The sequence below is a fragment of the Apiotrichum porosum genome, assembly GCF_003942205.1.
Source record: "Apiotrichum porosum strain DSM 27194 chromosome Unknown scaffold_9, whole genome shotgun sequence".
Lineage (NCBI taxonomy): Eukaryota > Fungi > Basidiomycota > Tremellomycetes > Trichosporonales > Trichosporonaceae > Apiotrichum > Apiotrichum porosum.
The window spans coordinates 128,101-155,271 of NW_021167116.1; the positions used below are offsets into that span (position 1 = coordinate 128,101).

At 59.3% G+C, this 27,171-nt stretch overlaps 13 protein-coding genes across 13 annotated transcripts; 6 read left to right on the forward strand and 7 right to left on the reverse strand.

Annotated features, from left to right (window-relative positions):
- Positions 1-899: 899 nt before the first annotated feature.
- On the reverse strand, positions 900-1,417 carry EHS24_009290 (uncharacterized protein; the record flags this gene model as incomplete). Its single annotated transcript, XM_028624579.1, has 2 exons — positions 900-1,105; positions 1,312-1,417. The coding sequence occupies 2 exons, from the start codon at positions 1,415-1,417 to the stop codon at positions 900-902; spliced, it is 312 nt and encodes a 103-aa protein (XP_028474747.1).
- A 1,272-nt stretch (positions 1,418-2,689) lies between these two features.
- On the forward strand, positions 2,690-3,978 carry MEU1 (S-methyl-5-thioadenosine phosphorylase; the record flags this gene model as incomplete). Its single annotated transcript, XM_028624580.1, has 7 exons — positions 2,690-2,705; positions 2,766-2,823; positions 2,877-2,898; positions 2,960-3,377; positions 3,448-3,559; positions 3,609-3,825; positions 3,916-3,978. 7 exons carry the CDS (start codon positions 2,690-2,692, stop codon positions 3,976-3,978), a joined length of 906 nt encoding a protein of 301 aa, XP_028474748.1.
- A 133-nt stretch (positions 3,979-4,111) lies between these two features.
- EHS24_009292 (uncharacterized protein) lies at positions 4,112-5,660 on the reverse strand (the record flags this gene model as incomplete). The annotated part of the gene is made up of 3 exons (XM_028624581.1): positions 4,112-4,118; positions 4,160-4,856; positions 4,910-5,660. 3 exons carry the CDS (start codon positions 5,658-5,660, stop codon positions 4,112-4,114), a joined length of 1,455 nt encoding a protein of 484 aa, XP_028474749.1.
- A 668-nt stretch (positions 5,661-6,328) lies between these two features.
- EHS24_009293 (uncharacterized protein) lies at positions 6,329-8,694 on the reverse strand (the record flags this gene model as incomplete). Its single annotated transcript, XM_028624582.1, has 8 exons — positions 6,329-6,480; positions 6,521-6,758; positions 6,804-6,902; positions 7,052-7,102; positions 7,144-7,386; positions 7,427-7,894; positions 7,942-8,370; positions 8,413-8,694. The coding sequence occupies 8 exons, from the start codon at positions 8,692-8,694 to the stop codon at positions 6,329-6,331; spliced, it is 1,962 nt and encodes a 653-aa protein (XP_028474750.1).
- Positions 8,695-9,126: 432 nt separating this feature from the next.
- EHS24_009294 (uncharacterized protein) lies at positions 9,127-10,942 on the forward strand (the record flags this gene model as incomplete). The annotated part of the gene is made up of 7 exons (XM_028624583.1): positions 9,127-9,215; positions 9,315-9,332; positions 9,384-9,546; positions 9,591-10,065; positions 10,107-10,279; positions 10,371-10,616; positions 10,670-10,942. The coding sequence occupies 7 exons, from the start codon at positions 9,127-9,129 to the stop codon at positions 10,940-10,942; spliced, it is 1,437 nt and encodes a 478-aa protein (XP_028474751.1).
- Positions 10,943-11,159: 217 nt separating this feature from the next.
- EHS24_009295 (uncharacterized protein) lies at positions 11,160-12,610 on the reverse strand (the record flags this gene model as incomplete). The annotated part of the gene is made up of 3 exons (XM_028624584.1): positions 11,160-12,089; positions 12,169-12,195; positions 12,242-12,610. The coding sequence occupies 3 exons, from the start codon at positions 12,608-12,610 to the stop codon at positions 11,160-11,162; spliced, it is 1,326 nt and encodes a 441-aa protein (XP_028474752.1).
- A 357-nt stretch (positions 12,611-12,967) lies between these two features.
- On the reverse strand, positions 12,968-16,395 carry KLP5 (kinesin-like protein Klp5; the record flags this gene model as incomplete). The annotated part of the gene is made up of 5 exons (XM_028624585.1): positions 12,968-15,787; positions 15,843-15,963; positions 16,014-16,113; positions 16,166-16,306; positions 16,356-16,395. The coding sequence occupies 5 exons, from the start codon at positions 16,393-16,395 to the stop codon at positions 12,968-12,970; spliced, it is 3,222 nt and encodes a 1,073-aa protein (XP_028474753.1).
- Positions 16,396-17,130: 735 nt separating this feature from the next.
- Positions 17,131-18,246, forward strand: PEX11 (Peroxisomal membrane protein PMP27; the record flags this gene model as incomplete). Its single annotated transcript, XM_028624586.1, has 7 exons — positions 17,131-17,217; positions 17,270-17,390; positions 17,444-17,507; positions 17,568-17,699; positions 17,754-17,963; positions 18,019-18,129; positions 18,183-18,246. 7 exons carry the CDS (start codon positions 17,131-17,133, stop codon positions 18,244-18,246), a joined length of 789 nt encoding a protein of 262 aa, XP_028474754.1.
- A 393-nt stretch (positions 18,247-18,639) lies between these two features.
- Positions 18,640-19,978, forward strand: EHS24_009298 (uncharacterized protein; the record flags this gene model as incomplete). The annotated part of the gene is made up of 3 exons (XM_028624587.1): positions 18,640-18,936; positions 19,048-19,471; positions 19,527-19,978. The coding sequence occupies 3 exons, from the start codon at positions 18,640-18,642 to the stop codon at positions 19,976-19,978; spliced, it is 1,173 nt and encodes a 390-aa protein (XP_028474755.1).
- Positions 19,979-20,287: 309 nt separating this feature from the next.
- RPL30 (60S ribosomal protein L30) lies at positions 20,288-20,854 on the reverse strand (the record flags this gene model as incomplete). The annotated part of the gene is made up of 3 exons (XM_028624588.1): positions 20,288-20,423; positions 20,542-20,611; positions 20,722-20,854. The coding sequence occupies 3 exons, from the start codon at positions 20,852-20,854 to the stop codon at positions 20,288-20,290; spliced, it is 339 nt and encodes a 112-aa protein (XP_028474756.1).
- A 673-nt stretch (positions 20,855-21,527) lies between these two features.
- PAM18 (mitochondrial import inner membrane translocase subunit TIM14) lies at positions 21,528-22,060 on the forward strand (the record flags this gene model as incomplete). Its single annotated transcript, XM_028624589.1, has 4 exons — positions 21,528-21,691; positions 21,805-21,873; positions 21,933-21,986; positions 22,042-22,060. The coding sequence occupies 4 exons, from the start codon at positions 21,528-21,530 to the stop codon at positions 22,058-22,060; spliced, it is 306 nt and encodes a 101-aa protein (XP_028474757.1).
- A 441-nt stretch (positions 22,061-22,501) lies between these two features.
- On the forward strand, positions 22,502-23,903 carry EHS24_009301 (uncharacterized protein; the record flags this gene model as incomplete). The annotated part of the gene is made up of 4 exons (XM_028624590.1): positions 22,502-22,637; positions 22,684-23,542; positions 23,581-23,676; positions 23,723-23,903. The coding sequence occupies 4 exons, from the start codon at positions 22,502-22,504 to the stop codon at positions 23,901-23,903; spliced, it is 1,272 nt and encodes a 423-aa protein (XP_028474758.1).
- Positions 23,904-25,052: 1,149 nt separating this feature from the next.
- Positions 25,053-26,841, reverse strand: EHS24_009302 (uncharacterized protein; the record flags this gene model as incomplete). Its single annotated transcript, XM_028624591.1, has 3 exons — positions 25,053-26,531; positions 26,615-26,673; positions 26,736-26,841. 3 exons carry the CDS (start codon positions 26,839-26,841, stop codon positions 25,053-25,055), a joined length of 1,644 nt encoding a protein of 547 aa, XP_028474759.1.
- Positions 26,842-27,171: the final 330 nt, after the last annotated feature.

Sequence of the window (27,171 nt, forward strand, 5' to 3'; positions counted from 1 at the left end):
CTGGGAAACCCCCACAAAAGTGAAACCTCCGGCGGCAACCTCATCTTATCTCCAAGACCGTTTGGGAGCTTCTTTTCAGGAGATCTGCAACATCCGTAGCACTGTGCAAGGGGCACCACCGCGCACACGTCACGACCGTGCGTGCCGCCAATGTACGATCCCCCTCCCCCACGTTCGTCCACACTGTACACTCCCCGGCCCGGCCGCACGCGTGGGTGGTGCAAAACGTGGGCATTTAGAGAACTAGAGTATCCAGAGGGAAGCAACAAAATGTAAACTGTATACAACAACGTTTTTTATGGATTGCACCGCGGGGTCTCCGTCCCACACGGTAAGAGCGAAGTGAAATCCGGGGGGGCGGCGTGGGGCGAAGGGGGGGAGGGGGTGTGCGGCTGGCGGACATGGCGGCGCGGGGCGTATGCACATATGCACAGCATATGGACAGGCGGTAAGGAGACGAGGCGCGCTACCCGGTTGGCGGGTGGCTAGCCGGGGGGGTGAACGGACAAAGCTGGGTGGTGCGGGATGGTGGTGATTCGCGCCCCACTGGGCCTCTGGGGGCCTCGCTGCGTCATTTCCTTGCAAGGAGGCGTCTGTCCTGGCCCGCTGTCGTTGGACAGCGTGGTGGTGGTGGTGTACTGTGCATGCGTGGCGGGGACTGGTGGTTCACAAAGGGTAAAAAACAAAGGCGGTGTAAGAGAGGGTGTTGCTCGATGCTCGAAGCGAACAGCTCGATACGGGGCGGCCTAGGGTGTGGACTGGTCTGAGAGGTTTGGGGAGCTGAGTGGTTCGAGTAGTGGTGGGTCTAGTGTTATTCTAGGCTGGGTCGGTTTTTTTCGCGCTGTCTCTGGCCGGGCCAGTGGGCCGGTGGCCAGTGGAGCCTGTGGGGACGCATTGTATCACTCCTTGGTCGCAACTGGCCGTTGGACGACTGCCGCGTTGAGGTCGACCGGTCCGCTTGCGTGCACGACATAGGCCGGGAGGGTCTCGGCCGACCATGACGAATTGGCATGTTGTTGTCCGGCACAGGAGCATGTGTTGCACCGTCCACGGGAGGCCAGGTCGTGCATGAGAGCGTAGATGAGGATACCGAGACCGACGCCGACTGAGAAAGGACTGTCAGCACGACCATGGCTTGGGGAGAAGAATTCCGTTGGACGGCGGGTCGCTGTATATTGTTGCTGGTGTACCGACTCATGTACCACCATATTCCGAGACAAGTGGTTTGGAAGCTGGGGCCAAGAGGTGCACGAGGATTGAGAGAGAAGGAGGAGGAGGACAAGGACAAGGACATGGGACATGGATACGCACGGCAGAGGATGAAGAGGTCTGTTACGCGGCCGCGCTGCATCAAGGCGGCACAGGTGGCCAGGTCGAAAGTGGTGGGCGACTGACGGAGGTGGTGGAAGGGAGCCATGGTGGAGGGTTTGGTGGGTGGGATGGGGGATGGGGGATGAGAGAGAGAGGGAGTGAGAGAGAGAGATGTGATGGTCCCTCTACAGCTTTGTGTGTGTATGTATGCTAAGCTCGCTGTTGGTGTCTGTGTGTTGCCGTTCGCTTTGTGGAAAATGACCCACCCATCCATCCCAACCATATGGCCATCCACCTGCGCGGCCACACGCCCCCCCCCCCCCCCCCAAGACGATGCCAAGACCCCGCAAACGGGAACACGGATCACGGACTGCCTGGTGGCGGCTGCCGGCGTATACGCTTGGTCCAGGCACCTCTAGGCCCACAGACGCACGCACGTGCATGGAGGGGGTCAATAACGGACCACATTAGGAAAACTCTAATGGCACTCTCTCCACCCCGTTTACCATTTCACACCTCGTCATATCGTCATCGTCGCACCCTCCACACCCGCAAAGGCGATGCAGCATGAGCTATAAACAGCGACCACACGACCATAGGCTCCAACCACTCTCACACCCCAGATGTGAGACAACAACACGATGTGGGATGAGATGCACGCGCGCGTTTTACGCCGTTTCAGCAAACACACGCGCGTTGTCGTACATCATGTTCAATCAGATTGCGCACACTCGTGTGCACATGATGAGGCACGCGAGCGCCCGTGGCCTGTGGAGCTGTGGCCTGTGGCCTGTGGTGGTGAACGTGTGAAGACGAGACGACGACATCATCTGTCGCAGCTGGGCTGGTGTTCGCTTGCGTTTTGCTTTCTGCCTGCAGCTGCCTGTCCCACGTCCCAGCTTGTCCGTCTTCTCCGGCCCGCACACGGGTACGGGGGTCCAAACCTCCTTGGCTCCTTGGATCCTTGGCGCACGCGTAGATTCCCAGAGATCCAAGAGATCCACGAAGGCAGAAAGGCTGAATGCGCAATGCGTTCATTACAAAGTGTATTATTACTGTTAACGCATTAGCTCCTCCCGCTTCATTTGAATTTATCAATTTTCCCCCATTTACAATCATTAAACCTATAGAACCTATTTCCTTGCAACGGACCCATTTGCTTTCTTTGCATTTCCTAATCCCGTCAGCGGGAGCAAAATTATTTCTGAGATCACCTCACCATTCGCTATCCGACATGACGCGTAAGCAGCAACGACGAGCAGAAGCAGCGAGCGACGGCAGCGGCAGCAGCAGGCAGCGAGCACACGTTCGTTGGCATCTCTCTGTGTCTCTCTTTTCTCCTTCTCATATGCATCTTATCCCTCGCATCATCAAAACAATGTCCAGCGACAAGGGTACGCCGTCTCCCTGGGAGCTTGCCTTGTAGCTCGTTGCTGACGCTCCCCCTCCCACAGTCCTCGTCGGTGTCATCGGTGGCTCTGGCCTCTACCACCTCGACAACCTCACCTTCATGTGCGTCGTCAAAACACATCGCTCCACTCACTTGTACTGACATTCCCATCCAGCAAGAAGGTCGAGGTTGAGACTGTACGTTTGTCCCCCCTTTACGAATCTCACACATTCACCATGTACTGATTCTTTCCGCTAGCCCTGGGGCAAGCCCTCGTCGCCCATCACCATCTCGGCGCTCCCCAACGGCTCGCAGATTGCCTTCATCTCGCGCCACGGTCCCCACCACACCATCACCCCTACCGAGGTTCCCGCCCGCGCCAACATTGCCGCTCTCAAGCACCTCGGCGTCCAGGCCATTGTCGCGTTCTCGGCCGTCGGCTCGCTCCGCGAGGAGGTTGCTCCTGGCCACTTTATCATCCCGGACCAGATCATCGACCGCACCAAGGGTATCCGCGAGGACACCTTCTTCCGCGGTGACGGCGTTGTCGTCCACTCGATGTTCGGCGACCCGTTCTCGGGCCAGCTCAACGCCTTTGTCGCCCCCCGCGTCGAGAAGATCCTCGCCTCGACCGACGTCAAGCTCCACACTGGCAAGACCGTCGTCTGCATGGAGGGTGAGTATACCACGACCCCCAGAGGTGGCTGTGGCGTTGTGGCACCGCTGACACGTTTTCTTTTTCCCAGGCCCCGCCTTCTCCACCCGCGCCGAGTCGATCATGTACCGCCAGTGGGGCGGCGACATTATCAACATGTCGGTCATTCCCGAGGCCAAGCTCGCCCGCGAGTGCGAGATTGAGTAAGAGAGCTATCAGCACCGTACGTGGCACCTAGCTAACAACTCCCAGCTACACCCTCATCTGTACCTCGACCGACTACGACGCCTGGCGCGTCGGAGAGGCCCCCGTCACCGTCGAGGAGGTCGTCAAGGTTCTCCACACCAACGCCGGCAACTCGCGTGCCGTCGCCGCCGGTATCCTCGAGGAGGTCGCTGCCCACGTCGAGGCTGGCGAGCTCACCGAGATCCGCGGCAGCATGAAGTTTGCCTGCATCACCCGCGCGGACGTGAGTGCGAAAGAGCTGGCCGAGCGAAGCGAGGCGTGGCAACCGTCATCACCTTGTGCTGTCTTGACCCTCCTGCTGACAAGTCCCCAGGTCCAGCCCAAGGCTGCCCGCGAGAAGTACTCGTTCATCCTCCCCGAGTACTTCTCTTCGTAAACACACACCTGTGTGTGTGCGAGCTTTTTAGAGCGGACTCTAGATTTTCTTGGCTTTATCGTATATCAAACCTAGATGCATCTGATAACCGCCACGACACCTCGCTTCCGAACGTTCTTCCCTGCTTTGCTTTCTATAAACTAAAATCTCTAGACTCCATCCACGTCGCGTCCCCGCTCACTGGCTCCAGCCACCGACCTCGAGCACGGCAGCCAGGGTGACCTTTGCGATGCTCTGGATCTGCTCAAAGTCGTAGCCCTCGCGGTCGCTCAGGTCGCCCGAGTTGTGGTACATGGGGTCGGCGATCCAGCCGTTACGCTCAAACACCTGTGTGGCGGGGAAGTTGTACGAGAGGAAGCTCTGGTGGTCCGAGCAGCAGGCGGCCGTGCGGCCGACCACGAGCTCGGGCGCGTACAGCGCCGACAGGTTGGCGACGAGGTAGGACGCCTCGGCGAGCTCAATGGTCGCGGGCAGGCCGAGCTGGAGGGGCTCGCCGGGGACGCGGTAGGCGAGCATGTCGGCCTGGATCTGGAGGATGACCGTGGCGTTGGTCTCGGCGAGGTGCTTGGCGTAGTAGTGCGAGCCCCAGAGACCTTGCTCCTCGCCGGCAAAGAAGCAGAGCGTGACCTTTTTGTCAAACTTGACGCCGTGCTCCTTGATCGCGTGGCCCACGGCCAGGACGTGCGCCGAGCCAGACCCGTCGTCGTCGCCGCCGGGCGCGCGCGTGTTGCCAAACGAGCCGCGGCTGTCGTAGTGGCCCGACAGGATCACGCGCTCCTCGCTGTCCGAGACAGACGGGTACTCGCAGATGACGTCCGGGGCGAAGCCCTCGAGGAACGGGAACAGCTCGCACGACGCGCCAGTGGTCTCCATCTTCTCTGCAAAGAGTTAGTGCAAATCACACAGAGAGAATGGGGTCGCAGTTACTCACCCTTGATCCACTGGGCAGCAATGCGCGCTCCCTCGGTGAAACTGTGGCGGGTGATAATCTCAGAGTCCTCGCCCGTGAGCCAGCGGACGTCGGCACGGATCTGGCTGGCGCTGATGCTCTCGACAATCTCGTTGACAGTGGGGTCGAAGCGGAGACCCTTGGTGACGTTGGCGAGGTGCTCGGCGTACTTTACAGGAATGTCATAGTTGAAGGGCAAGGGCTCGGCCGGGATGCCCACGGGGACGTATCCGCGCGGGAGGAGGGTGTCGAGCACGCCCAGAGTCGAGGCTGGGACCGAGAGGAAGAGACCCGACTGGGACGCGTGCACGAGCGTGGGGGCCACGGCGGGAGAGTGGGCCGGCGACGAAAAGGCCACCTGTTCAGACTGCTGGCCGGCGAGGATGGCCGCGTCGGCGAACGAGACCGTGGCCGCCGTGGTGATCACGTCCCACACGGCGGCGACGTCGGCGCGCAAACCCACACCTTCGATACCGGCCGCACCGACCCAGACGAGGTGTGCCTCGTCGCTGTGGGAGGAGAGGGGCACGATGGAGCCCGCGTCGAGAAACGACGACGCAGACGACGCGCACTCGTTGGAAGGCAGATAGACGCTCTCGCCGGCATAGGTGCCGTGGTAGGCCGACTGGAGGCACGCCGGGAGGGAGGCCGAGGGAGCGTTGGGGGTGAGGAGCAGGAGAGGCGGGGTGAGAGCCGCCGCCGCCGTGGGGATAAAGGGCAGGAATGGCAACATGGTGTAGAGGGTGGATGGGAGAGTGGAAGACAAGACAAGACGGCAAGACGAACAGATGGCGTAACCATGCGCGTCCTTATCGGACTTGCCCGCCCGGTGATCCGACGGAGGCAACGAGAGCAACAGGTGCGGGTGGCGAGTGGCACCTGCCGGGCGACATGCATGGCCGCTGCTTGAGCGCTCGGCGTTGGAAAGCGAGCCCAAGCAACTTTGAGAGATGGCTTGTATTATCTTGTCATTACTGCGAGATGATCCTCTGCTCAAGCACTGTCTCATACACGGGGAACGCACACAGAAACCACGCGGCCACATCCTGCCACACCCACATCGCGGCCTACACACCACGCATTTGTCATTGTTTTGTTATCCTACTTGTTTTCATAAGTACTCCAAACGCTCCTGCAACTGTATTAATGTGCTTCTAAACCTCTGGTGCTAAAATGCATTGCCGCCGTCAAGCTCGTGAGCGACTGGGAGCAGGCCGCACTTGCAAACACCCAACGTCACAGTGGACGCTAATACATGCATGGGCTACAGACGACTTGGCTCTCTACATGAGAGCGTATAGTAATGGACATGAGGTTACGAAAATTCGGGAGGGGAAGGGAAAGCGCAGACAGAGCTTGTACTTTTGAGCCACTGGTATCAACAGTGACCGAGACGCGCGCCTATGCCTCAAGGGCATTTCCAAAACACTGCTTGTTAATCTCCTTCAGACGGTGGAGTAGAGCTCGGTCGGCGGCGATGTAGCTGTAGTTGCGGCCGGGCTTGTTGGTCTGGAGGTACGAGCCAAGGGCGGCGATGGCACCAGAAGTCACGTCTGCCAAGTCAGTCGCAGTTTGGTAGGAAAAAAAACTCACGGTAAATGTCCCAGTATGCGGGCGAGTCGGGGCCGGCCAGCTTGAGCATGATTGAGATTATAGCATGGAATGGGGCATGACGGTGCTTGATGTAGTGGGCCTTGCCGTTGGATCCGACAGACGCGTGTAGGCGACCTCGGCCTGTGGAATCGAGACGGAGCTGGGGCGGCGGCATAGTGAGGGCGGCCTCGCACAGTTCGAGAAGGGACGCAAGTTCGGCCTTGGATCCCGGGCGGAGCTGGAATAAGCGTGGTAAAGGATATTGGGATGGAGGAAAACTCACCTCGTTGTTAAGCTCAACATGCGTCACCTGCGTAATGGTCACGGCACGTTTGCGACCGGCAGTGACGCGTCCACCAGGCATGAACATGTTCTGCCTGGTCTTGAGGATGTGACGAGCAGCGTCCTGGGACGCGACCTCCACGTACTACTGTCAGCTTTCGCACAAGAAGTGTATTTCCGTACCATGTAATCTTTCGTACGTCCGTCGCGGCGATCGAGGCAAATGTGGATAGGCTGCGGGTGACCCACAGGCAAAACATTGGGAGGAAGGAACCTCTCGACAACCAATGGCTCAACATCCTACAGATCAGCTGCAGCACGTGAGCACCGCTTTCACTCACCCAAGCGACATTGTCAATCCTCATCACGATGGTGTCGCTGCTGGTCTCGTACGTCCATGGCTCTGGCACGGGCAGCAAGTTGTTCGCCTTGCGAGAGTTTGGTCCACGGACGGCGATGTAGCTGACTGGTTTGTACGTCTCAAACGTGGTGACTGGCTCCATGCAGGCAGGGCACTTGGCTGCACCTTGGGTGACAGAGACGGCGGATAAAGCCGAGGAGAAGCAGGTCGGACACACGAGGTCCTGGAATTGAGTGAGCGATGAGGCTTCCACGGATACGTACTTCACATGGATTGACATTGAAGACGCGTGAGACTCGTCCGTCACAAGCGACGCAGACGAACATGGTGTCATTGAAGAGGTCCGCCTCGGCGAGAGCCTGCTCGCCGAGGCGTGTCGGAGAGGAGCTGTTGCTCTCATCCTTGACGAGTGCGGAACCTGTTGAGCGAGGTGTGGTAGGGATAACAGTGCGAGGTGCAGCAGAGGCAACAGTGCGAGTACTAGCAAAGGGAATTGAGCGAGTGCTGGACGCAGGAGCCGTGCGGATGCTTGAGGAAGGAACAGTGCGACTGCTGGAGGAAGGCACAGTGCGAATGCTGGTGCCGAGTGACGAGCTGGCTGGGGTGCTTTCTTGAGAGAAGGGAATAGGGATGGGGATAAGCTTGGGCCTCTTGTGCAGTGGAATTCTGTTGGGCGCAGAGTGAGGAGCTAGACGGCGAGGTGGAGAGTTGCGAGTGTGAAGCCTCTGGAGCTGGGAGAATGGTCAGTAGACATGCCACCCTGGGCGGCGGTACCCACGAGCGACCGAGTCCAAAGGAGACCCTTGTCCACTGGAGGTGACACAGGGCTGTCGTCAACGAGAATGTCTTTCTTAGGAAGAGGCTCTTGAATCTTGGGAAGGTCCGTTTCACTTTTGCGGCGGGGAAGCTCAAAGGTCAAGTCGGTGCTTTCAAAGCTCGAGTCGACAAACATGTCATCGAGTTCGCTAAACTCTGACATGGGAGCAGAGTAGGCGACCCAGTCTGTAGGCGGTGTCGGAGGTGCATCGGTTAAAGAGTGGATGTGACCACCGATAAGGCTTGGTGTTTGACGCAGGGAAGGAATGGTTGAAGAGGGCCTTCCCACCGCCTCTTGGGGTGTGGATGTGGCACTCGAGCCGCTGCTTGACGAGAGATCGAGAACCTGGGACTTGAACGGCCCAATGATTAGGATCTGGGAGCGGTCCTTCTGTGACAAGCAGTCAGAACAAGTTATTGCATCACAACCCACGGTGAGCTTGCGGCGGCGACGGCCACGTTGGCTTTGACTCTTCCAACTGCTTCCGACTGCTGTCTGTGTTGACATTTCGGCAATGACTTGGGCAGCCTGCAGGAGGACCGAAGAATCAGACGGCATGACAGGCACGCGAAGCCTTTGAGGCGGGGATGTGTTGGAGTAAAAGGGCTGGGCCTGGATGGAAGTGGGGAAAAAGGCTGGAGCGAGGATGGCCGTTGGGGGGAGTGGAGACCGGACGTGGTGGCGGTCGTCTGGAGGAGGGTGTGGATGAGACATGTGAGCAGGCGTGGCTAGGTTATGCTGTATACACAGAACAGGGATGACAGCAGGGGAAGGAAAAGGAGGATAAAGAGGAGAGAGAGGATGAGGATGAGGATGAGGATGATCGGATGAGAAAAGGAAGAAAAGGAAGACACGGCAGACGCGTTACATACACCCCACCCACACCCACTCACTCACATCCAGTCAACCAGGCCACTCTTCCCTTCCCTTCCCCTCCCACGGTCAAGTGCGGTGGGGCACCACAGTTATTTTGCCTCCGTCCGTCCCTTCCCTCTGCGTATCAATGACGGGACACCCACGCGGATCATCGTGATTGTGCACCTGAGAGCCATGTGGGCACACTCTCGCATCCATGCATCCATTCCATTCTCAACACTTCCTCCCTCTTTTCCATTCACCCTCATCCCCTCCCTCCTCATATCCACAATGGCTGCCAACCCTAGCTTCCTCAAGTACGTCGACGACCACCAGGCCGACTTTATCCAGCGTCTCAAGGAGGCCGTCGAGATCCCTTCGTAAGTAGACGGACACACACGCCCCCCCCCCCCCCCCGTCGTCAAGCCCATCACATGGCGCGAGCGAGAGCGCGACAGAATCAGCACTGACGGACACAGGGTCTCGGGCAACCTCGAGTAAGTTGGCTCGTATACACCGGCGAATCGTTCCAGCTCCTAACCATCCAGATACGTCAAGGATGTCGAGAACATGGCCGACTTTCTGATCAAGCAGCTCACTGAGCTCGGTGTCAAGGCTGAGAAGCGCGCGATCGGTTCGCACACCATCACTGGCGAGGAGGTTGCCCTCCCCCCCGTCGTCATTGGTTCGATCGGCAATGACCCCAGCAAGGTGCGTGCCAACTGAAACTTTCCAGTGTCTAACACCCGCCGCAGAAGAACGTCCTCGTCTACGGCCACTACGACGTCCAGCCCGCCCTCAAGGAGGACGGCTGGGACTACGAGCCCTTCACCCTCACTCCTGACCCCAGCGGATCGGGTCGCCTTTACGGCCGTGGCTCCACCGACGACAAGGGCCCCGTCATGGGCTGGCTCAACGTCCTCGAGGCCCACAAGAAGCTCGGCATCGAGCTCCCCGTCAACCTCAAGATGGTCTTTGAGGGTATGGAGGAGAGCGGCTCGGTCGGCCTCGACAAGTTTATCGAGTCGGAGAAGGACGGCTTCTTTGCCGGCCAGGACTGCATGTGCATTTCGGACAACTACTGGCTTGACACCAAGACCCCCTGCCTCACCTACGGTCTCCGTGGTATCAACTACTACGAGGTCCGCATCTCGGGCCCCTCGCGCGACCTTCACTCGGGTGTCTTTGGCGGTACCGTCCACGAGCCCATGACCGACCTCTTTGCCATCAGTGAGAGCTTCTGGATTCCATGGTCAAGCTAACCCTCCCAGTGTCCAAGCTCGTCTCCCCCGAGGGCGAGATCCTCATCCCTGGCGTCAAGGAGCTCATTGCCCCCGTCACCCAGGACGAGCAGGACAAGTTTGAGAAGATCCACTTTGAGATGGCCGACATCCACGCCGCCGTTGGTGGCGACGTGACCATCTCGGAGGACACTGTCAAGACTGTGAGTGGACGTGGGAAGGAATGCCAGCCACCGTGGCTGCCTGAGTCGACTCCGAACCATCAGTGATCATTGTTCTGACGCCGCGTGTTAGCTCATGGGCCGCATGCGCAACCCCTCGCTCTCGATCCACGGTATTGAGGGTGCCTTCTCGGCTCCCGGCTCCAAGACCGTCATCCCCGCGTCCGTCGCCGGCAAGTTCTCGATCCGTCTCGTCCCCAACCTGGGCATCAACAACACCACCGAGTGCGTGTACAAGTACATCAACGAAGAGTTCAAGAAGCTCGGCTCCAAGAACAAGTGCGAGGTCGAGCTCACCCACGGTGGCGAGCCCTGGATTGTGAGTGTTGTGAACTTGATTGTAAAAATGGATGAATCGGCTGACACGTTTAGGCCGACCCCAACCACTACTCGTACCGCGCGGCCCACAAGGCCACCGTCGAGGTCTACGGCCAGGAGCCCGACTACACCCGCGAGGGCGGTTCCATCCCCGTCACCCTCGACTTTGCCAACATTCTCGGCCTCAACATTCTCCTCCTCCCCGTCGGCCGCGGTGACGACGGTGCCCACTCGACCAACGAGAAGATTGACACCTCCAACTACATCAACGGCACCAAGCTCCTCGGCTCGTACCTCTACGAGCTTGCCGCCATCAGCAAGGACTAAATACCTGTGGAGGGGTATAAATAGAATGTCGTGGGCGATTTGTGTATCGTAATCACGCAGCAATGCAGCAGTGTTTCCTTTTGACGTAGCGTTACAGACATAACATGCAAGCCACAAGAGTGTGAAGGAAGAGATACTACAGTGACGATGAACAGACTGATGAAAAAGGGAAGATGAATGACACAATAATAACGAAGATGAACGCGCACAACGCTCTTCATCCCCTGCCAAACGTGCCGTACCCATGCGACGACTGGGACACTGGGACCTCTGCCTCACTGCCCGCGCTCCGTCCGAGTAACCGCGCACTCGCGCTCCTCCTCACCAACTCGCCTGCACGCGCGGCAATCTCGTCCGCCGCGCCCGCCACGCCAGCCATGCCATCCACGAAATCGGCAATGGCGCCCTCGGCCACAATGGGCTGCATCCGCGGCCGCGGCAGGTCAATGATGCTCGAGTCGGACACGCTCGAGCTGCACGACCCGTCAGAGTCATAGTCGCAGTCGTGGTCGTGGTCGCTCGTGAGGCCCATCTCGGCGTCGAAGCGGGACGAGCCAGGCTCGGCACAGCTTCGGTGGAAGGACGCGCGTGACGCGCGTGAGGTGGCGCGGGACGACCCTCGGTGTGACGCGTTGTCGTGGTCACCGTCGAGCGCGGGCCCGTGCGCAGTCCTCGCATAGTCAAGCCCGTCGTCATCGTCGCAGTAGGCGTACCCATCCGCGCCGTGCTCTCCGTCGTCGTCGGTATCAGCGTCCGCGGCATCGGCCTCATCGTACTCCTCCAATATACTGTCGTCTGCGCGGTGGCTCCACGGCGAGTACGTGTAGGACGCGCCTGCCGGTGCGGCCGTGGGACTGGGCAACCCGCGAGACCGCGAGGATGGCGGCGGCGGCGTACTGAACAGCGGGGTAAGGTTTGCAGAGTCCCGCACTCTACCGCCGGCCTTGCCCAGCGACTCTCGTCGGGGTCGCCGACCTACACCGGCAGGTGTCAGGCTGGGCGACAGGGGTAAGGGCAGGAGAGACGGGGACAGCGCGTCGACGCCGTCGAGCATGTTGGCGTGCGCATCGTTTGCCGGTGGACCGCGTAGTGAAAAGGGGGCAAAGTGTGTAGGTGGAACCAGGCGGACGAGGAGGAGGAAGAAGACCTGGACAAACGTCAGCGGCGTGCCGTGCGGCGAGATAAAGACGACGACAAGGAGCCAACCAGTGTGTGTCTAGACGTACGTATTCAAATGAAGCGATGGCCGCAGTCTGTGCATGGTTAGTCAAGTCAAGTACCAGCTGCACATCTGCTCACGATCAAGAGGTAGAAGGCGCTGACGGGCTGTGGGTCGGGAATGTTCCGCATCAACTGGGCGGCACACACCTCCCAAGTACACGCTATCAGCGTCGCGCCGCTGGCGGCCACCAGCCACGACCCGCGTGCGCGCCAGCGCGCACTGGGGACCAAGATGAGAGCGAGGACCGCAGCGCGCACCCCGGCCAGAGCGGTCAGGTGGAGTGGGGTCGGATGGCGGAGGGCATGGTAGAGCGCGTACCCAAAGTCGCCGATGGCGAGCGGGAGGAGCGGGAACGGACGCGCGAGTGGCCACGCTGGCTGGGTGGGGCCAAAGAGCGGGGATGCTGGCGTGGGGAGAGGGTGCCGAAATGACTGGCGGCGGGGCATGGCGCCCAGGTGGTGAGTGGACGTGAAATGAGAGAGAGAGAGTATGTATGGACAAGAGTGGAGAGACTGTCAACAAAACGGACAAGCGCGTTCGACGGCCGTCGGTGTGCGCGTGTACGCTGTGGCCGGTGGAATTGCCCGAGACGGACACAAACAAAACGCTCCTGGCGGGGGGGTGTGGCAGTCACGCAGCGTACGCGGCTTGTGGCCACCAAACAAACCAAAAGAAAGTGTGACATCCATGGTACACTGGAACACTGACAACTACATACAAGCCCCGGTCGGCTGAACCTCTCTCGAGCATATCCGGGGTATTACGGCCTCCGCTGCGCTACATTCACTACGACGCCCACCACTCTACCTCCAGGCCGGGCGCCCACTGCCCCCAGCCGCTGCCGCCGCCGCCGCCGCGTTCAATTGAGAGATCGACGCCCGCGGACGGAGACTGCCGCCGCCGGGCAGCTGGTTGGTTGAAGTGGAGTGGCGCAGCCTCTTCATGCCTGATGGCAGCATCTCGAGGCTCGTGTTGCCCAAGCTCGTGTTGCCCACACTCGTGTTGCCCGGGTCCATCGTCGAGCTACGCATGCGCACCGGTCGTCCGAGTGTGCGGTTGGTGGTGCTGCTGCCCAGCGAGGACGTGTCCATGGCTCCACCACTCGGGTTGCGTGGCGAACTGTTGGGCGAGGCGGCAGGCGACGGGATGAGCGACGGCTTGCGCTTGTATGGCACAGCTCCACTGTGGAGCTTGTTACGGTCGCGGCGGGATACAGACAGCCTGCGGGCGCCAGCTACAGGGGCTGAAGCAGGAGACGCGGGCTTGACGGGGCTAGTAGACTTGCCGAGGGTCGAGTTGAAGAGGGACGACCGAGGCCTGGGAGGAATCTGGCGCAGCTCGCCAAGCGAGGGCCGGGCAGGACGCGAAGGATTGCCCAGGCCGGCAAGAGCAGCCTTGGGTGCAGACTGGGCGCCGACATTCTTGGACGGAGAGCTTGGAGTAGTACCGGTCTTGCCTAGGAGGATGCGGTTCTTCTTCCATTCGGGCATGTTTGCAATATCTTCTGGAGCAGGTACCGGGGCTGGGACAGTGGGGACGTCAGTCGTCGACGCCGAGAGGATTGGGAGGGGTGGGGTCGTGGCGCCGCCGACCTTGAACGGAGCGGGGATCGAGGGCATGGGGAGCGAGACGATGCGCAGTCCACCACGCATGGAAGGAAGTGGTGCAACATCGTCCTGCATCTCCTCCCAATCTGCCGAGTTGTCGTCAGGTTCCGCAAGACTGAGGTCAAAGCTAGAAGACTGCGAGGACCTGGGTCGGAAAGTGCGAACGGTCTGAAGCTCACCCTCACCGGCCTCGTCAGCAAAGCGGAACACTTTGCCGGCCGTTGCACGCAATGCCTTGACAGCAGGCTTGGCACGGGGAGAAGGGGGTGCGCCAACGACATAACCGCCCTTCTTTCCGGTAGCTTGCATGATACGCTTGACGGCAGGAGACTTCTTTGGTGACGGTGACGATACAGCAGCTGGAAGTACAGCGGTCGGGGCGATGGGCGACGTGAGATCGGTAGGTGGGCGCATGGGCTGGGAGGGAATGGCGTCGGTGCGGGTAAAGGCAGCAAATGCTTCGGCCACTTCGTCGTGGCAGAGCTCCATGCCGTCCTGGATGGGAAGCATAATTTGCTGAACATTTGACGGGGTAACGGTTCCAGAGACGACCATTTGATCCACGCCAGCATCGCGCTGCTTGCCCAAAGCGTGGACGCGGGCAAAGATGCTGGCAAGCTGGGCAAGTGTCTCTTGACCGCAGGCAGCGGCAGCACGGTAGCTCGCTTCGCGTGATTCCGCCACAGCCAAAGCAACACGCATGCGCTGCAGCTCGACCTGGAGCCGGAGGTTTTGAATGTTGACCTCGTCCATGTCGGGGAAGGACTTGAATTCAGTCTGCTTGAGGGACGTGTCGATTCCGGACGCAAGCTCGGCCTCGCGGCGGACTTTGAACTGGACTGAACGATTGTTGGCGTAGGCCTTGCGGTGCAGGCCAATGAGGTGGTCGCAGTACGCCTTCTCCACACCGGAGTCGACAATGTTGCTGTCCTCGTCAATCTGATTGCGGCGGACTTCAAGGGCAGTGGCACCCAACTCGGCAACGTCCCAGCGAGCACGTTGCTCGGCGCCTTCCTTGATGCCCGGCAGACCCTCGTCCACCTTGCCTGTGACCATCCGCATAGCTTCTGACACCTTCTTCTGGCCGTCCACAAGCTTGGAGAGCTTGTAAATGTCCTTTTCAGCCTGGAGCTTTTCAAGCTCCTTCTCGAGAAGGCGGATAGCGATGCCCTGCTGGGTAATCTTTTCGAGGTACTGCCGTGCTGAGACCTCACGACCACCGACGTTGCGTGAGACGCGCATCTTGACGTCCTTGGCCTTGTTGGCCCACGTAAGGGTGTTGCTGGTGTCTTCCATGTCTCTTGAGCTGGGCGAGACACAGACAATCATGACGGTGCGACAGTTGCCGCCGAGCGAAAACTTGAGCAGTCGAGTAAGCTTCGAGTTGCGGTATGGGACGTGTGGACGAGCTCCAGATTTTTGAGCTCCACACAGAGCGCTGATACAGCTACTCAGAGCGAGAAGGGACTGGTTGATCTTGGCACCCTCCTTCATACGTGCACCCATGTTGCGGGTAGCCGAGGCGCGCTCGCTTCCGGCAAGGTCGACAATCGAAAGTGTCGCTTGGGAAGTGTCGGTGAGGACCCTCTCCCCCTCCATGTCAACGTCGGCGACCTTGCTGCTTCGTGTCACGCTGATTTGCAAAACGGCGTGGGAGCGAGACGACTGGTTGTTGGCATGGGTGGACGACGTGCTGCGGCGTTCATTGCCGAGCATGACCAGGTCCATGACCTCATCGACCGACTTGGGCTGGCGCATGGAGACATCGGCAATCGTGACCCGCTCCTTTTCGTTTTCGAGAAGCTTGAGACCCCCGGTTGGGCACACAGGAAAGTTGTCGCTGAGAAGATCACGGATTTGCTCGTTGTAGAGCTCAATCATGGTCATCTCAATGTGGGTCTCAAACTTGTCCTTGGACTCCTCGATGCGGTCAAACAGGTCACTCATGGTGCGGACGATGATTCCTGGTTCGTCCTTGTTACCGCTGATCGTGTGGGTTTTGCCGCAGCCGGTGGCCTAGAACAGTTGTTAGTTTGTGACCCAAAGAGCGCGACTCCCAGTTGCCACTCACGCCGTATGCAAACACTGTGGCATTGTAGCCCTTCAGGACACCATCGAGGAGAGGCTTGGCCGTGTTCTCGTATACCTCGTCTTGTGTCGACTCCATGCGGAACACGTGGTCAAAAACATAGCTTGACGTCAGTATTCAAACGCCCAGCCACAGCACACAGCCTCTCCTCACCGGCGGTTCTTGTATCGCTTGCCGTTTCGACCAGCGATAGGCTTAGCTTCGGCACCTTCTTCAGGCTTGTCAAAGTCGATCTGGCGGTTGTCGATGACGGCTGCTTGTTAGTCGTTGCTCCAACCTCTGTGCCCCCCCGGGGTAAGACTCACCAACAATCTCTCGCAGCGCCCCATTAGGTGCCGGCTTGCGTGGTGCTGCGGCAAAGTTACCACCTCCCAAGAAGAAAGGTGTGTTCACATGCTGGGCGAGGAAGGGGAGTTCCTTCTCGGGATGCCATGGGCGTGGACGAACTGGTCCAAGCGTCAGGTGTTGACTTTGATGTGAAACGGGGGGACCTACTGCAAATGCGCATCGCATTGTCGTCCATGAGATACGCCATGATGGGAAACTGGGGCTAGCTTGAGTGGGGGTGGGAGTAGAGGGAGTGATGAGGAAGATGTGACAATGGCTAACGGGTGCGAAGAGAACGGTAGGAAAGCTTGGGACGAGGCAAGACCAAGAGGGGGGCAGAGGGGGACGGGGTGTGGACCGTGCGCTGATGGTGTGTTGTTTATGCCATGCTCAGAGGGCTGTCGTGCCCATGGGGGTGGGGGTGGTTTATGTGGGCTTTGTGCAATATGTCGGTGAATGTGGGTAGAAGGAGAGTGGTTGTGAAGGGGGATGTGGGTGGTTGTTGAGGAGGAGGAGGGTAAATGGATGGAGTAGGGACTGGGCGGAATGTGTCGCTTTGACTGGGATGTTGTTGTTGCCGTCTCCCCCAAATGCCCCGTCATAGAAGTCAGTCGCGAGCCTGGGAAAGTAAACCCAGGGCGTATAGGTTGATTGTTATTTTCTCATGTGTTATTAATAATTAATCCCATGTAATGACCACGTGGAACTGATTAGGATTATCTATCCGATCCCCTCCCTCTAACGCCTCCCCCCACCGGCCTCCGGGTATTCGGTCGCGCGTCTGTTCCGGTCCCACCCACACAAACGCAAGGCAGCGGTGAGCGGCCGGACATTCTGGATTTATATACATACGTTGTTCTTTTGCCTCTTTGCTTTTCCTCTTCAGCTTCTGGTTGTATCCCCTTCCCCCACTACATCTCACAGCCACACACACACACCAACAATGTCGTCGCTTCTCGGTCAGGTCATCCTCCACCCCAAGGTCTCCCAGGCCATGGCTGTCCTCGCAACCACAATCGGTCGCGACAAGGTAAGACCCGTGGCTAGACGGTTATGTGACAACTCCTGACACACCGCATTAGACCTACCGTCTCATCCAGTATGTGGCGCGTATCCTTGCCTGGAGCTTTGCCCGTCAAGGTGCCGTCGACCTCGCCAAGCGCTTTGACGCTCTCAAGGCCGCGCTGGGTTCTGGTCGCAAACGTAAGCTTCAATTGCTGTAACCGGCGCACGGCCACCACCCGCTTATCACTTAGTCTTCCGTGTCTTCAAGCCCGTGGAGAACCTCCAGTCGGCGCTCAACATTGCCGAGAGGCCATTGTATGTACTAAGCGATGGACGCGCCCCCCTCGGGCAACCTTAGCTGACCCTCCTTCTCAGCGTCAAGATCTCGGGCGCAGAGCAGGTTGCCCAGCTCACCCAGTTCCTCCGCCAGGTCGCGTATGCCGTCTTCCTGGGTACCGACTCGCTCGTGTGGCTCCAGAGCGTAAAGGTCCTGCGTCTTGACAAGGAGTGAGTGTTCAAGCGTCGTTGGCAAGTCATTCTAGAGGCTAACATTGTTTCTAGCAAGGCGGCCAAGGTGGCCAAGACCTCGATGCAGGCCTGGATCATTGGTCTGACCCTCTCGCTGATCTCGTCGTCGGCATCGCTCGTCAACCTCCGCGCCCAGAGCCGCCGCTTTGCTCTTCGTGCCGACATTGCCCGCAAGGACGAGAAGGGCCCCGACGCTGCCGCCGACGAGGCCGAGCGCCGCAAGCAGGGTCGCGCTCTCCTCGCGTATGTACAACACAGTCTGACAGGACACAGAACATACACGCTAACTCTCCTGTAGCCAGCGCCAGCTCATCATGTCGCAGCTCATCACTGACGCCTTTGACTTCTGGATCCCCTCCAACTTCCTTGGCTACTCGAACCTCAACGAGGGTGTTGTTGGCTTCCTTGGGTATGTTCAATTTCACCCACCCCCACCCCAACGGGAGGCTGACTTGTTTACAGTGCTACCACTTCGTACATGGCTCTCCAGAAGTGCTGGCGCAAGGCTGGCGCTGCCGCCAAGTAGAGTACTGCCGCCACACACGGGGCAAAAACGACAGGACACGAGCTGCTGGCCATTGTACCCACTGTCCGTTACGTCCGTACGCACGATATGCCATGACCCTATTGTTGTCACTATCCTGCCTACACTACTCGCTTTGCTGTGGGGAATACCACCACTGGCCACTGGCTGGACACTGGGGCCGGCCGCGGAAGACGCGGTAGAGACGGAAACGCGCGCTCATCGTGTAGCCGCCAGGCCGCGCATCTGCAGAATCGACCGGCCATGTCCGTAAGCCGGATGCCGCCTGGTGCCTCCACCCGTCGAGCGATCGAGCGCCGAGCGCCGTCCGCGGAATTCTCCTGGCCGGGTGCGGTTTTCGGAAGTGTGCTCCAGTTCTGTAATGTTACACCAATAATGTCCTCTTCGACGGGTCAAGACCAACTGACATTGACAACGGGGTCGCTGTCGCCCGCAGCAGTCGCGGCGCTTGAGACGCTGCGTAGGCAGTACTTTGCCCTTGTGGCACCGTACATGCTCCGCATTCCCGGTTCTGATGTGCTGGCGACGGCTCCTGCGCAGGAATTCCTCGTCAACCGTCTGTTGGAAGGCCCACTGCCCCAGCCCGAGGCTGGTTATGCACGAGGATTCTGGCGCCGCGTGCTTCCTGTTATTGAGGCGGGTGTGCATGCCATTGACGATGACGACGAGGCGGTGAGTATAGCAGAGTGACAGGAGGGGTGTTCTGGCGTCCAGGCTGCACCCCACCGATGGCACGACCTCCCTCTCTTGTACTCAACACAGATGCATACTAACAACACACAGGCTGTTGACGAGAGGATATACGAAACGGTGGCCGGCCTCATGGCAGCTCCCTCGACCAACGCGGAAGGTGCGCCAGCACAGTCGCACAAGACGTTCCTCTACGACCTCCCGAACAACGCGGGAGAGCGGAGCGTGACTCTACTCGAGGAACAGGTCGCTGTACAGGCCGGCACGACAGGCCTGCGTACATGGACTGCGGCACTGCACCTCGCCCACCACTGCATATATTCGCAAGACGAGTTGTTTGGCTCGGTCGAGGTGCCGCCAATTGTGGAGATTGGCGCCGGTACGGGGTTCCTCTCGATCGTGCTTGCCCAGCTTGGTGCAGACGTCATTGCGACGGACCTAGGCGGTGACGAGGAAGACGAGGAGGGAGAGGTGCGCCGTACACCTCTCGCACGGCTCAAGGCCAACATCGAGCTCAGTGGGTTACATTTTGCATCGCCGCGAGGGGCAGAATCCCAGGCTGACATGTACAGACACCAGCGCTTCCCTCCGCCATCCGCCCACTGCGCGGCCGCTCGACTGGAACCTCGCACGCGCACCAGTCTCGGAGCGCGGCGAGAGCTGGCTCGAGTGCGCTGCGCCCGCCCAAAGCGGATCTCAACGGACAGTGCTCGCGGCGGACGTCATCTATGACCCGGAAATTGTTCCCTTGCTGGTGGACACGATCCACGAGCTCCTCCAGCCGTGGAAGGCGACGGGCAACGACGACTCGGCGGCGACTGCTCCCGAGCCTGTGGCGATCATTGCGGCTACGGTCCGCAACGAGCAGACGTTTGCCCTCTTCCTGGCGCGGTGCAAGGCCCAAAACCTTGACACGGAGCTGCTCCAGCTCGCGCCCATGGATCCCCAGCACCCGACGTTTTGGGATACTGCGCTCGACGCTGGCACTCGTGTTGAGATTGTGCGCATCAAACGCAACGCCTAGTGGCCTCTCTCTGTGCGCACCTGTCCCCACCATTAGACTCTCCTCATGTAGCCTTTATGAACATGCACACGACCATAACACGCACGCAATTAGGTTTAGTTTCTTACACCCCCTTCCCTCAAATCGTATCTGCAACCGGCAACCTCTGAACGTGTCCTCAAATGCCCATCATAGTGTCTGTTAAGAATACAATGCATCGACCATACCTGCAATGAGATGGGATGGTCGACCCATCGAACCGTCTAGACCCAGCGAGAGCGATCCCGTGGTGTGACCCCGTTTTCCTTTTCGTACAGAAGAGGGAGACGTTTAGGCGGTCTCGACCTGGAGGAGGTCGGAGTCACCGGCGTCCTGGATCGACATGACACCGACGCGGTAGAGGCGACCGGCGGCGGTACCGAGGTCGACGTTGGAGCCGTCGTAGTGGTGGACCGAGGTCTTCGAGCTGGAATGGTGTTAGGAACTGGTTGCTTTTGCTTCCCTAGGTGCAGGTCTCGCGCAGCTGGGACGCCATCGTTGTGCAAGCTGCGCGACACCCACACCCATGCTCATCTCGTACTCACAGCATGGCGTAGTACTCAAGCTCAGACTTGCGAAGCGGGGGGCAGTTCTTCGAGATGAGGATGAGCTTGGCTACACATCGTTAGCATCGGGGAAATCCTTCTCAGCCAATGGCTCCAGCTCCCCGATCAAGCGAGAAGACGCGAGATCGTTTGTTTTCATGTGCGCCGTTTAATACTTACACTTGCCGTTGCGGAGCTGCTTAAGAGCCTGCTTGTAGCCGAGGGTGAACTTGCCCGACTTGACAACAAGCTGGAGACGCGAGTTGATCGACTCGGAGTTCTTGGCGGACTTGGACTTCTTAACGGGAGCCATTCTGTTTGTGTAAGCGCCGGCACCAACGGTACAGGTGGTAAGGAGGAGGGAGGTGTTGGAGAGGAAGAATGGAGGAAGCCGGGTTTGGACGAGCGTGCACGGCGCAGAAATCTTCAATCTTCCGTGCAAGGAGGAATTGACCACCTGGCTTCGTTTGAGGACGCTTTCACAAGCCGCTCCAACGCAAAGGCCCGTGGGTGTTCGAGATCTGCGTGTGCGCGCTGTCGAACGCGGTGGAGACGGCGGGAGGAGGAGGGGAGGGGGGGTCGCTGTAGATGCTCACTTTGGTGATGAGTTGAGGGATGAAAGAGGAGCTTTCCAAAACGACACACAAGAGAGAGCACGCACTGCACGCGCCAGCCAGCAGCCAGCAGCCAGGCCGCCCGCCAGGGCACCAAAGTGACACGACGGAAGTAAATTCTGGCAAATTGTTCGTCTGCACCCAGGCTATAATGCCGCTCCATATTGCCGCTGGGTGGTGGACTTGGGAGCCCACTGTGGCACTTCCCCCACGTGGCTAAAGGGAGGGCTCGAACAGGCTTCTGGTCGGCACGGATCGGCGGGCGGGTGGATCTTTGACATGCGCCGGCGAGTTCCATACGAGCGAGCTGCTGCAATACAGGTTGGCATCATCTATACCCTTCACCAACAACAACCCACAACAACAATAACAATGTCCGCTCTCGCTGTCGGTCTCGGCATCCTCGGCGCCGGCTTCGGTGGCCGTGTCCTCTACCAGATGTACCGCGGCGGCGCACGCGGCGCTGACAAGTGGATCAAGGGCGGCTTCAAGGGCAAGATGGACAAGCCAGAGGCTATCCAGATCCTGGGTCTCCGGTAAGTGTACACTGCTGCTCGTACATTGAGGAGCAGTGGGAGCATTTTTGGCCTTTATGAGGTGTTACTATTGCCCCAAAGCCCACGCCAGTCCCAAGAGCTGACCGTTCCAGCGAGCCTCTCACCTCCAACAAGCTCAAGGACGCGCACCGTCGTCTCATGCTCGCCAACCACCCCGACAGGTGAGCTCTCTCTTTCATTTGAACTTGATGTTGCCAACACGGAACTGACAATGATACAGGGGAGGATCCCCTTACCTTGCGGGCAAGGTCAACGAGGCCAAGGCGCTTCTTGAGTGAGTCGACCGCCGATACCCTTTCACTGGGCTCTCCCCGCTAACCCCTTCACAGCAAGACCGTGAAGAAGTAGACGTCCTGGTTTGTCATCTAGAGCATTGTATTACTATGGCATTGGGGTATCATGCATACAGTCACCACTGAGCGTGAACAGTGGTGAAGAGGAAGGAACTTTTCTCTCTCGGAGGAAGCCGTTTTGTCCAGTTGGACGGCTGGGTTCTGGGCCGGGTTTCTTGCTTGCCACAGTCACCAGCAGGATGGAAAAAGAAGCCAATCTGAACGGCACCACGTCACACCAGTCGTGGTCCATCTGTACGCTTACATGGATTTTGGTCATCTGTATGAGCTGCATAACGGTTCCCCCTCGCTGCCTTGGAGCGGCCCTCCTGCAAAGCACCAGGGTGATTAGTCGCCACCCGAATTTGCGCAAATGGGCCCCCACCTCGTACGCCGAATATTTCATTTCCATCTTGTGTTGTCAACTTGACACTCGACTATACCCAGATACCCCAACATGCAGCACCGCGACGACGAGGACGCCGCCGCCCTCTGGGACGACCTTCCCGTCCCCGAGGTCATGCCCGTGCGCACCATGCTCGACGAGTTTGAGACCGTCAACGTCCTTGCCCCGCTCGTCCGCTGCTCAAAGCGTACGTCAAAGTGTCGTGTGGTGTCCTTCTAGCTAACGACGCCCAGTTCCCTTTCGCCACCTCGTGTCGCTGTACGAGACCCACGTCACTACAACCCCCATGATCCTGGCGGAGGAGTTTAGTCGCAGCCAGCAAGCGCGTATCAGCGACTTTACCACGTCGCGTAACGAGCGCGGTGTGTTCTGGATGGAGCCGCGCAAGACGGGCGCTGCTGCTGCCATGACTAGCGGCGTTGCGTCGCTGTCTCTCGACACGGCCGCCCACCCCGAGGACCGCGAGGACAACATTGAGGCTGGGCCGTCGCGTCGCGTCGACAAGACGTACTATGTCCCTCCCGACGGCGGACAGCACGACCGTCTCCCGCCCCGCCCAACACCACCGACCAAGCACTCGCGTCTGGTGCGCGGTGCGCTCATTGCCCAGATGGCGAGCCCGAACGCCGCGTCGCTCGCAGACGCTGCCGAGCTTGTGGCACCGTACGTCGACGGACTGGACCTCAACTGCGGCTGCCCGCAGAGCTGGGCGTACCACGAAGGGATCGGGTGCGCTCTGCTCCGCAAGCCCGAGCTCGTCCGTGACATGGTGCGCGCCGTTCACGACCGTCTGGGCTGGAACTGGCCGGTGAGCATCAAGATCCGTGTTGACTCGGACTTGAAGAACACGGACACTCTTATCCGTACGGCGCTCCAGGCAAACGTGAGCCATGTCACCATCCACGGCCGTACCCGTCACCAGGCTTCGACTGAGCCCGTGTCCCTCCCTGACATCAAGTTTGCCGTCGAGTGTGTGCGCGGCGAGGTGCCGACGGTCGCCAACGGTGACCTGTGGGACCTGACCGATGCCAAGCGTATGGTCGATGAGACGGGTGTCAATGGCACCATGGCCGCCCGTGGTCTGCTGGCCAAGTGAGTTATGCTCTCTCTTCGCCTCAACTGACAACCAGCCCTGCACTCTTTGCCGGATACACCGAGACGCCTCATCACGCTGCGGAGAACTTTATCAATGTCTCGAACGACTATGGTCTCATCTTCAGCCTGTTGTGAGCAGCTTTGCGTAGGCACCAAGATATCAGCTGACGCTTCTAGCCACCGTCACCTCTCGTATATGCTCGAGTCGCGGATGTACAAGGCCGAGAAGACCTACTTTAACGCACTGAACAGCTCGGCCCAGTGTGTCGAATACCTCGCCGACCGTGGGCTGGACGCTGCCGGCAGGCGAAAGATCCCCATGTGGGACGCTCGCAGGGGATACTCTCTGCTGGCATAAAGCAAGGGCTCCTGGACCGCACCTCGCAGGTGCTCAGTCTGTGACGCTCGTCCGTCCCCCATGGTCGCGCGCACCAGCATCCTTATCCCTTGAAGGCCTGCGCCAAGGCCTGCGCTCCGTGCACATAACATATAGAACCCACCCTGCATATACAACGCCCATGAGATAGATGTGCATATTGAGACACACAAAGAGGGAAGGAAGGAGTCACCTCTAAGATGTCCATGGTGATCCGAGACTTCCAACCATTCTCCGCCAGCTTGGGCAGAGTGCGGGAAACGCTGTTGTAGAATCCCCATGCCCCCATGAAAAAGCACCATCGCGTTGTAGACAGGCTTGCGGAGGATGCCCACATCGTTCATCAACAGTAAGCGCTGTTCGTGATAAGGTCTGCGGCACTTTGCGATCGTCGCCCGTGTCGCGTGACAAACGACATGAGCCGAGTAACTCTGGCATTCGTTGCGCCTCGTCTGGCCGTTGACTCTCTGATATCGACTGCAGTACACCCGTTCCCTCCATGCCCAGCCACTTCATCCGCCGTGTCAGCCCCGTCGACAACGGAAAAACGCAGCGACCCGCCAGAGGGGGACACATCGCTCCTACCGTGTGGCATTTTTAGCCAGCCCCGACAAGCCCGAATGTCTTGGCAACGACGACAAGCAGAGCTAGAGATAGCGAAAGAGACATTGATATAGATAACGCGCGCCCGGCGGCCGCGCGGGGCACACCGACACCCAGGTTGAGCCGCGGCAAGATAAGGATGAGGCGGTAGCGACGATACAGGCGTCCTCGGGGGCCCAGTTGTCCCCCCCACAGTCGATCCCGACCGTGCGTGTCATCGATCGTGTGACCTGCGTCGGGCGTGTGAATGTGGCGATTGGGGCCATTGGTCTGATCGCCGTTGATTACGAACGGTGACAACCGGTTGCAAGCGTCTTAGCTCCCTGCAGTGAGGCCTCAGTATGACCACTGGCCACTGTTGGCACCCCTCCCTGGCCTCATGTATCTCGTATTTTGTCTAATTCGGTGCATGCACTATGCAAATGTACACTACTATCTAAGCTTTTTACAAGGGTGTGTGGAAGACACGTTTAGCAGGCTCCAAAGTGCGCCTGTGGGTGGGATGGTTGGGGATTAAAGAAAAGAAAATCACTGCTGGTGCGGACGCTCCTCTGCGATAGAGTCTGTTGACGCGACTGCTGGAATGACCTTTTCAGAAATGCGCTCCTTGCCGTCTCCAGAGTTGGCCGTGGTGTCCGAGTTGGCCATGGTGCTTTCGCCGTGGTGTTCCGGGACGTCGTGAAGGGAGCGGAGGGAATGGCGCGACTGGGTTGCGCGCGAGTTTGCGCGGTACAGCTCGGCCTCGCGGCGAACCTCGGCGGTGATGGTGCGGAACAGGTCGTGGGGGCCCTGGCCCTCGAGGTCACGACGGAAGAAGGCATAGTCGGCAATGTACTCGTCGTGCTCGACCTCGTCCATGCCGACAATCTCGGCCTCCTCGGAGGCACGGAACTTGCAGCCGGGGATGAGGTTGATGACGAACATGATGGCAATGGTGACAACAAACGTCCAGCCAAAGCCGACGGCGGCCCATGCAATCTGCTTGCCAATCTGGACCCAGTGGCCGTCCATCCAGCCACCGGGGATCTCAGAGAAACCGTCGTTGGCGGCAACGGAAGACTGGGCGAAGATGCCGGTCATGATGACGCCAACGAGACCAGCGAGGGCGTGGACGGCGAAGATATCCATAGGGTCGTCGACACGCATGGTAGACTTGAGGCGGGTGGCCAAGTTACAGCACGCAGCGGCGACGAGGCCAATAAGAGCACCTGCGGGGGCACCGACGTAGCCGGCGGCAGGGGTAATGGCAACGAGACCAGCAATGGCACCGGTGCAGAAACCGACCATGGACCACTTGCGCTCGAGGCGGTAGTCCATAATCATCCAGGTGATGGCACCGACGGCACCAGCAAGGTTGGTAACAAAGATCGACATGGCGGCCTTGAGCGAGGCGGCAAAGCACGAGCCGCCGTTGAAACCCATCCAGCCGACCCAGAGCATGACAGTGCCGAGGGTGACGGACGAGACGTTGGAGGGCTTGAACATGACGCGCTCGGTACCGTAGCCGCGACGCTTGCCGATAAAGTACGAGTAGGCAAGACCGCCGACACCGGACGCAATCTCGACGGGGACACCGCCGGCATAGTCGAGGATGCCCCAGGTGTTTGCCCAGCCGTTGACGGACCAGATCCAGTGGGCGAGCATGTCGTAAACGAGGGTGGTCCAGCAGAAAATGAAGATGAGGGCGGGGCCAGTGCGCGAACGCTCAGCGGCGGCACCGAGGAGAACCGCGGGGACGAGGTTGGCGAACATGAGCTGGTAGCTGGCGAAGACAATCTCCGGGAGCTTGCCGTTGCTCTCCGGAATGGGGCGCTCGAGGACGCCACGGAACCCGACGTTCTTGCCGTCGCCGAAAAACTTGCCACCAGTCTCGGAGAAGACGAGCGAGTAGCCGATGAAGAACCATTGGAAGGAGACGATGGCGAGCGAGGCCATGGACAGGAAGAGAAGCTGGAGGGCGTTTTTACGACGCGCCAAACCGGAATACAGGTAACCAAGACCAGGGATCTGTGTTCGAGTCAGCCACAAACACTCCAATACCGTGGAGCGACCGACGACGGCCGGGTCGTCGCGGGGTTGTTGTCACGCACCATGAAAATAATGAGCACAGCACAAGTGAGGACCCATGCAATGTCTCCTGGGTCATACACTGTCGATGGTCAGCGGGTTGTGATAGGCGCAAAATGTGTTTATGCTTGCTCGGAAACTCACCAGTGGTCTCGCCGGCCAGGGTGGAGACAATGTCCGTTCCCTTCGAGTCAAAGGTGTACGTGCCATCGTCGTTCTGGGTAAGAATACCATAGGTAATGTTCACCATGGTGTCGAGAGAGGGCGGTGTCCCGCGGTGTGGAGGAAGTGTGTGGGAGAGAACAAGGAGAGTGTTGGTGCACGCGACAGAGCAATGTGAGATGCGCTACCGGGTATGGTGGGGCGACCAGGCCACAGTGGAGGAGGGGGGCGGAAGAGATCCGTGGAGCAGCGTCTAGGCTCAAGAGTCCAGTGAAGAAATGGCGGGTGGCACGAGGCGGGTGGGAGTGTCGACGGAAAGAGGAGGGAGAGGAGTGGGTCCCGAGTGAGAGGAGAGTAAAGGACAATGAACGGGTGTGGGGGGGGGTGTTTGCGCGGGAGTCACTCGACGCAGAGGCTT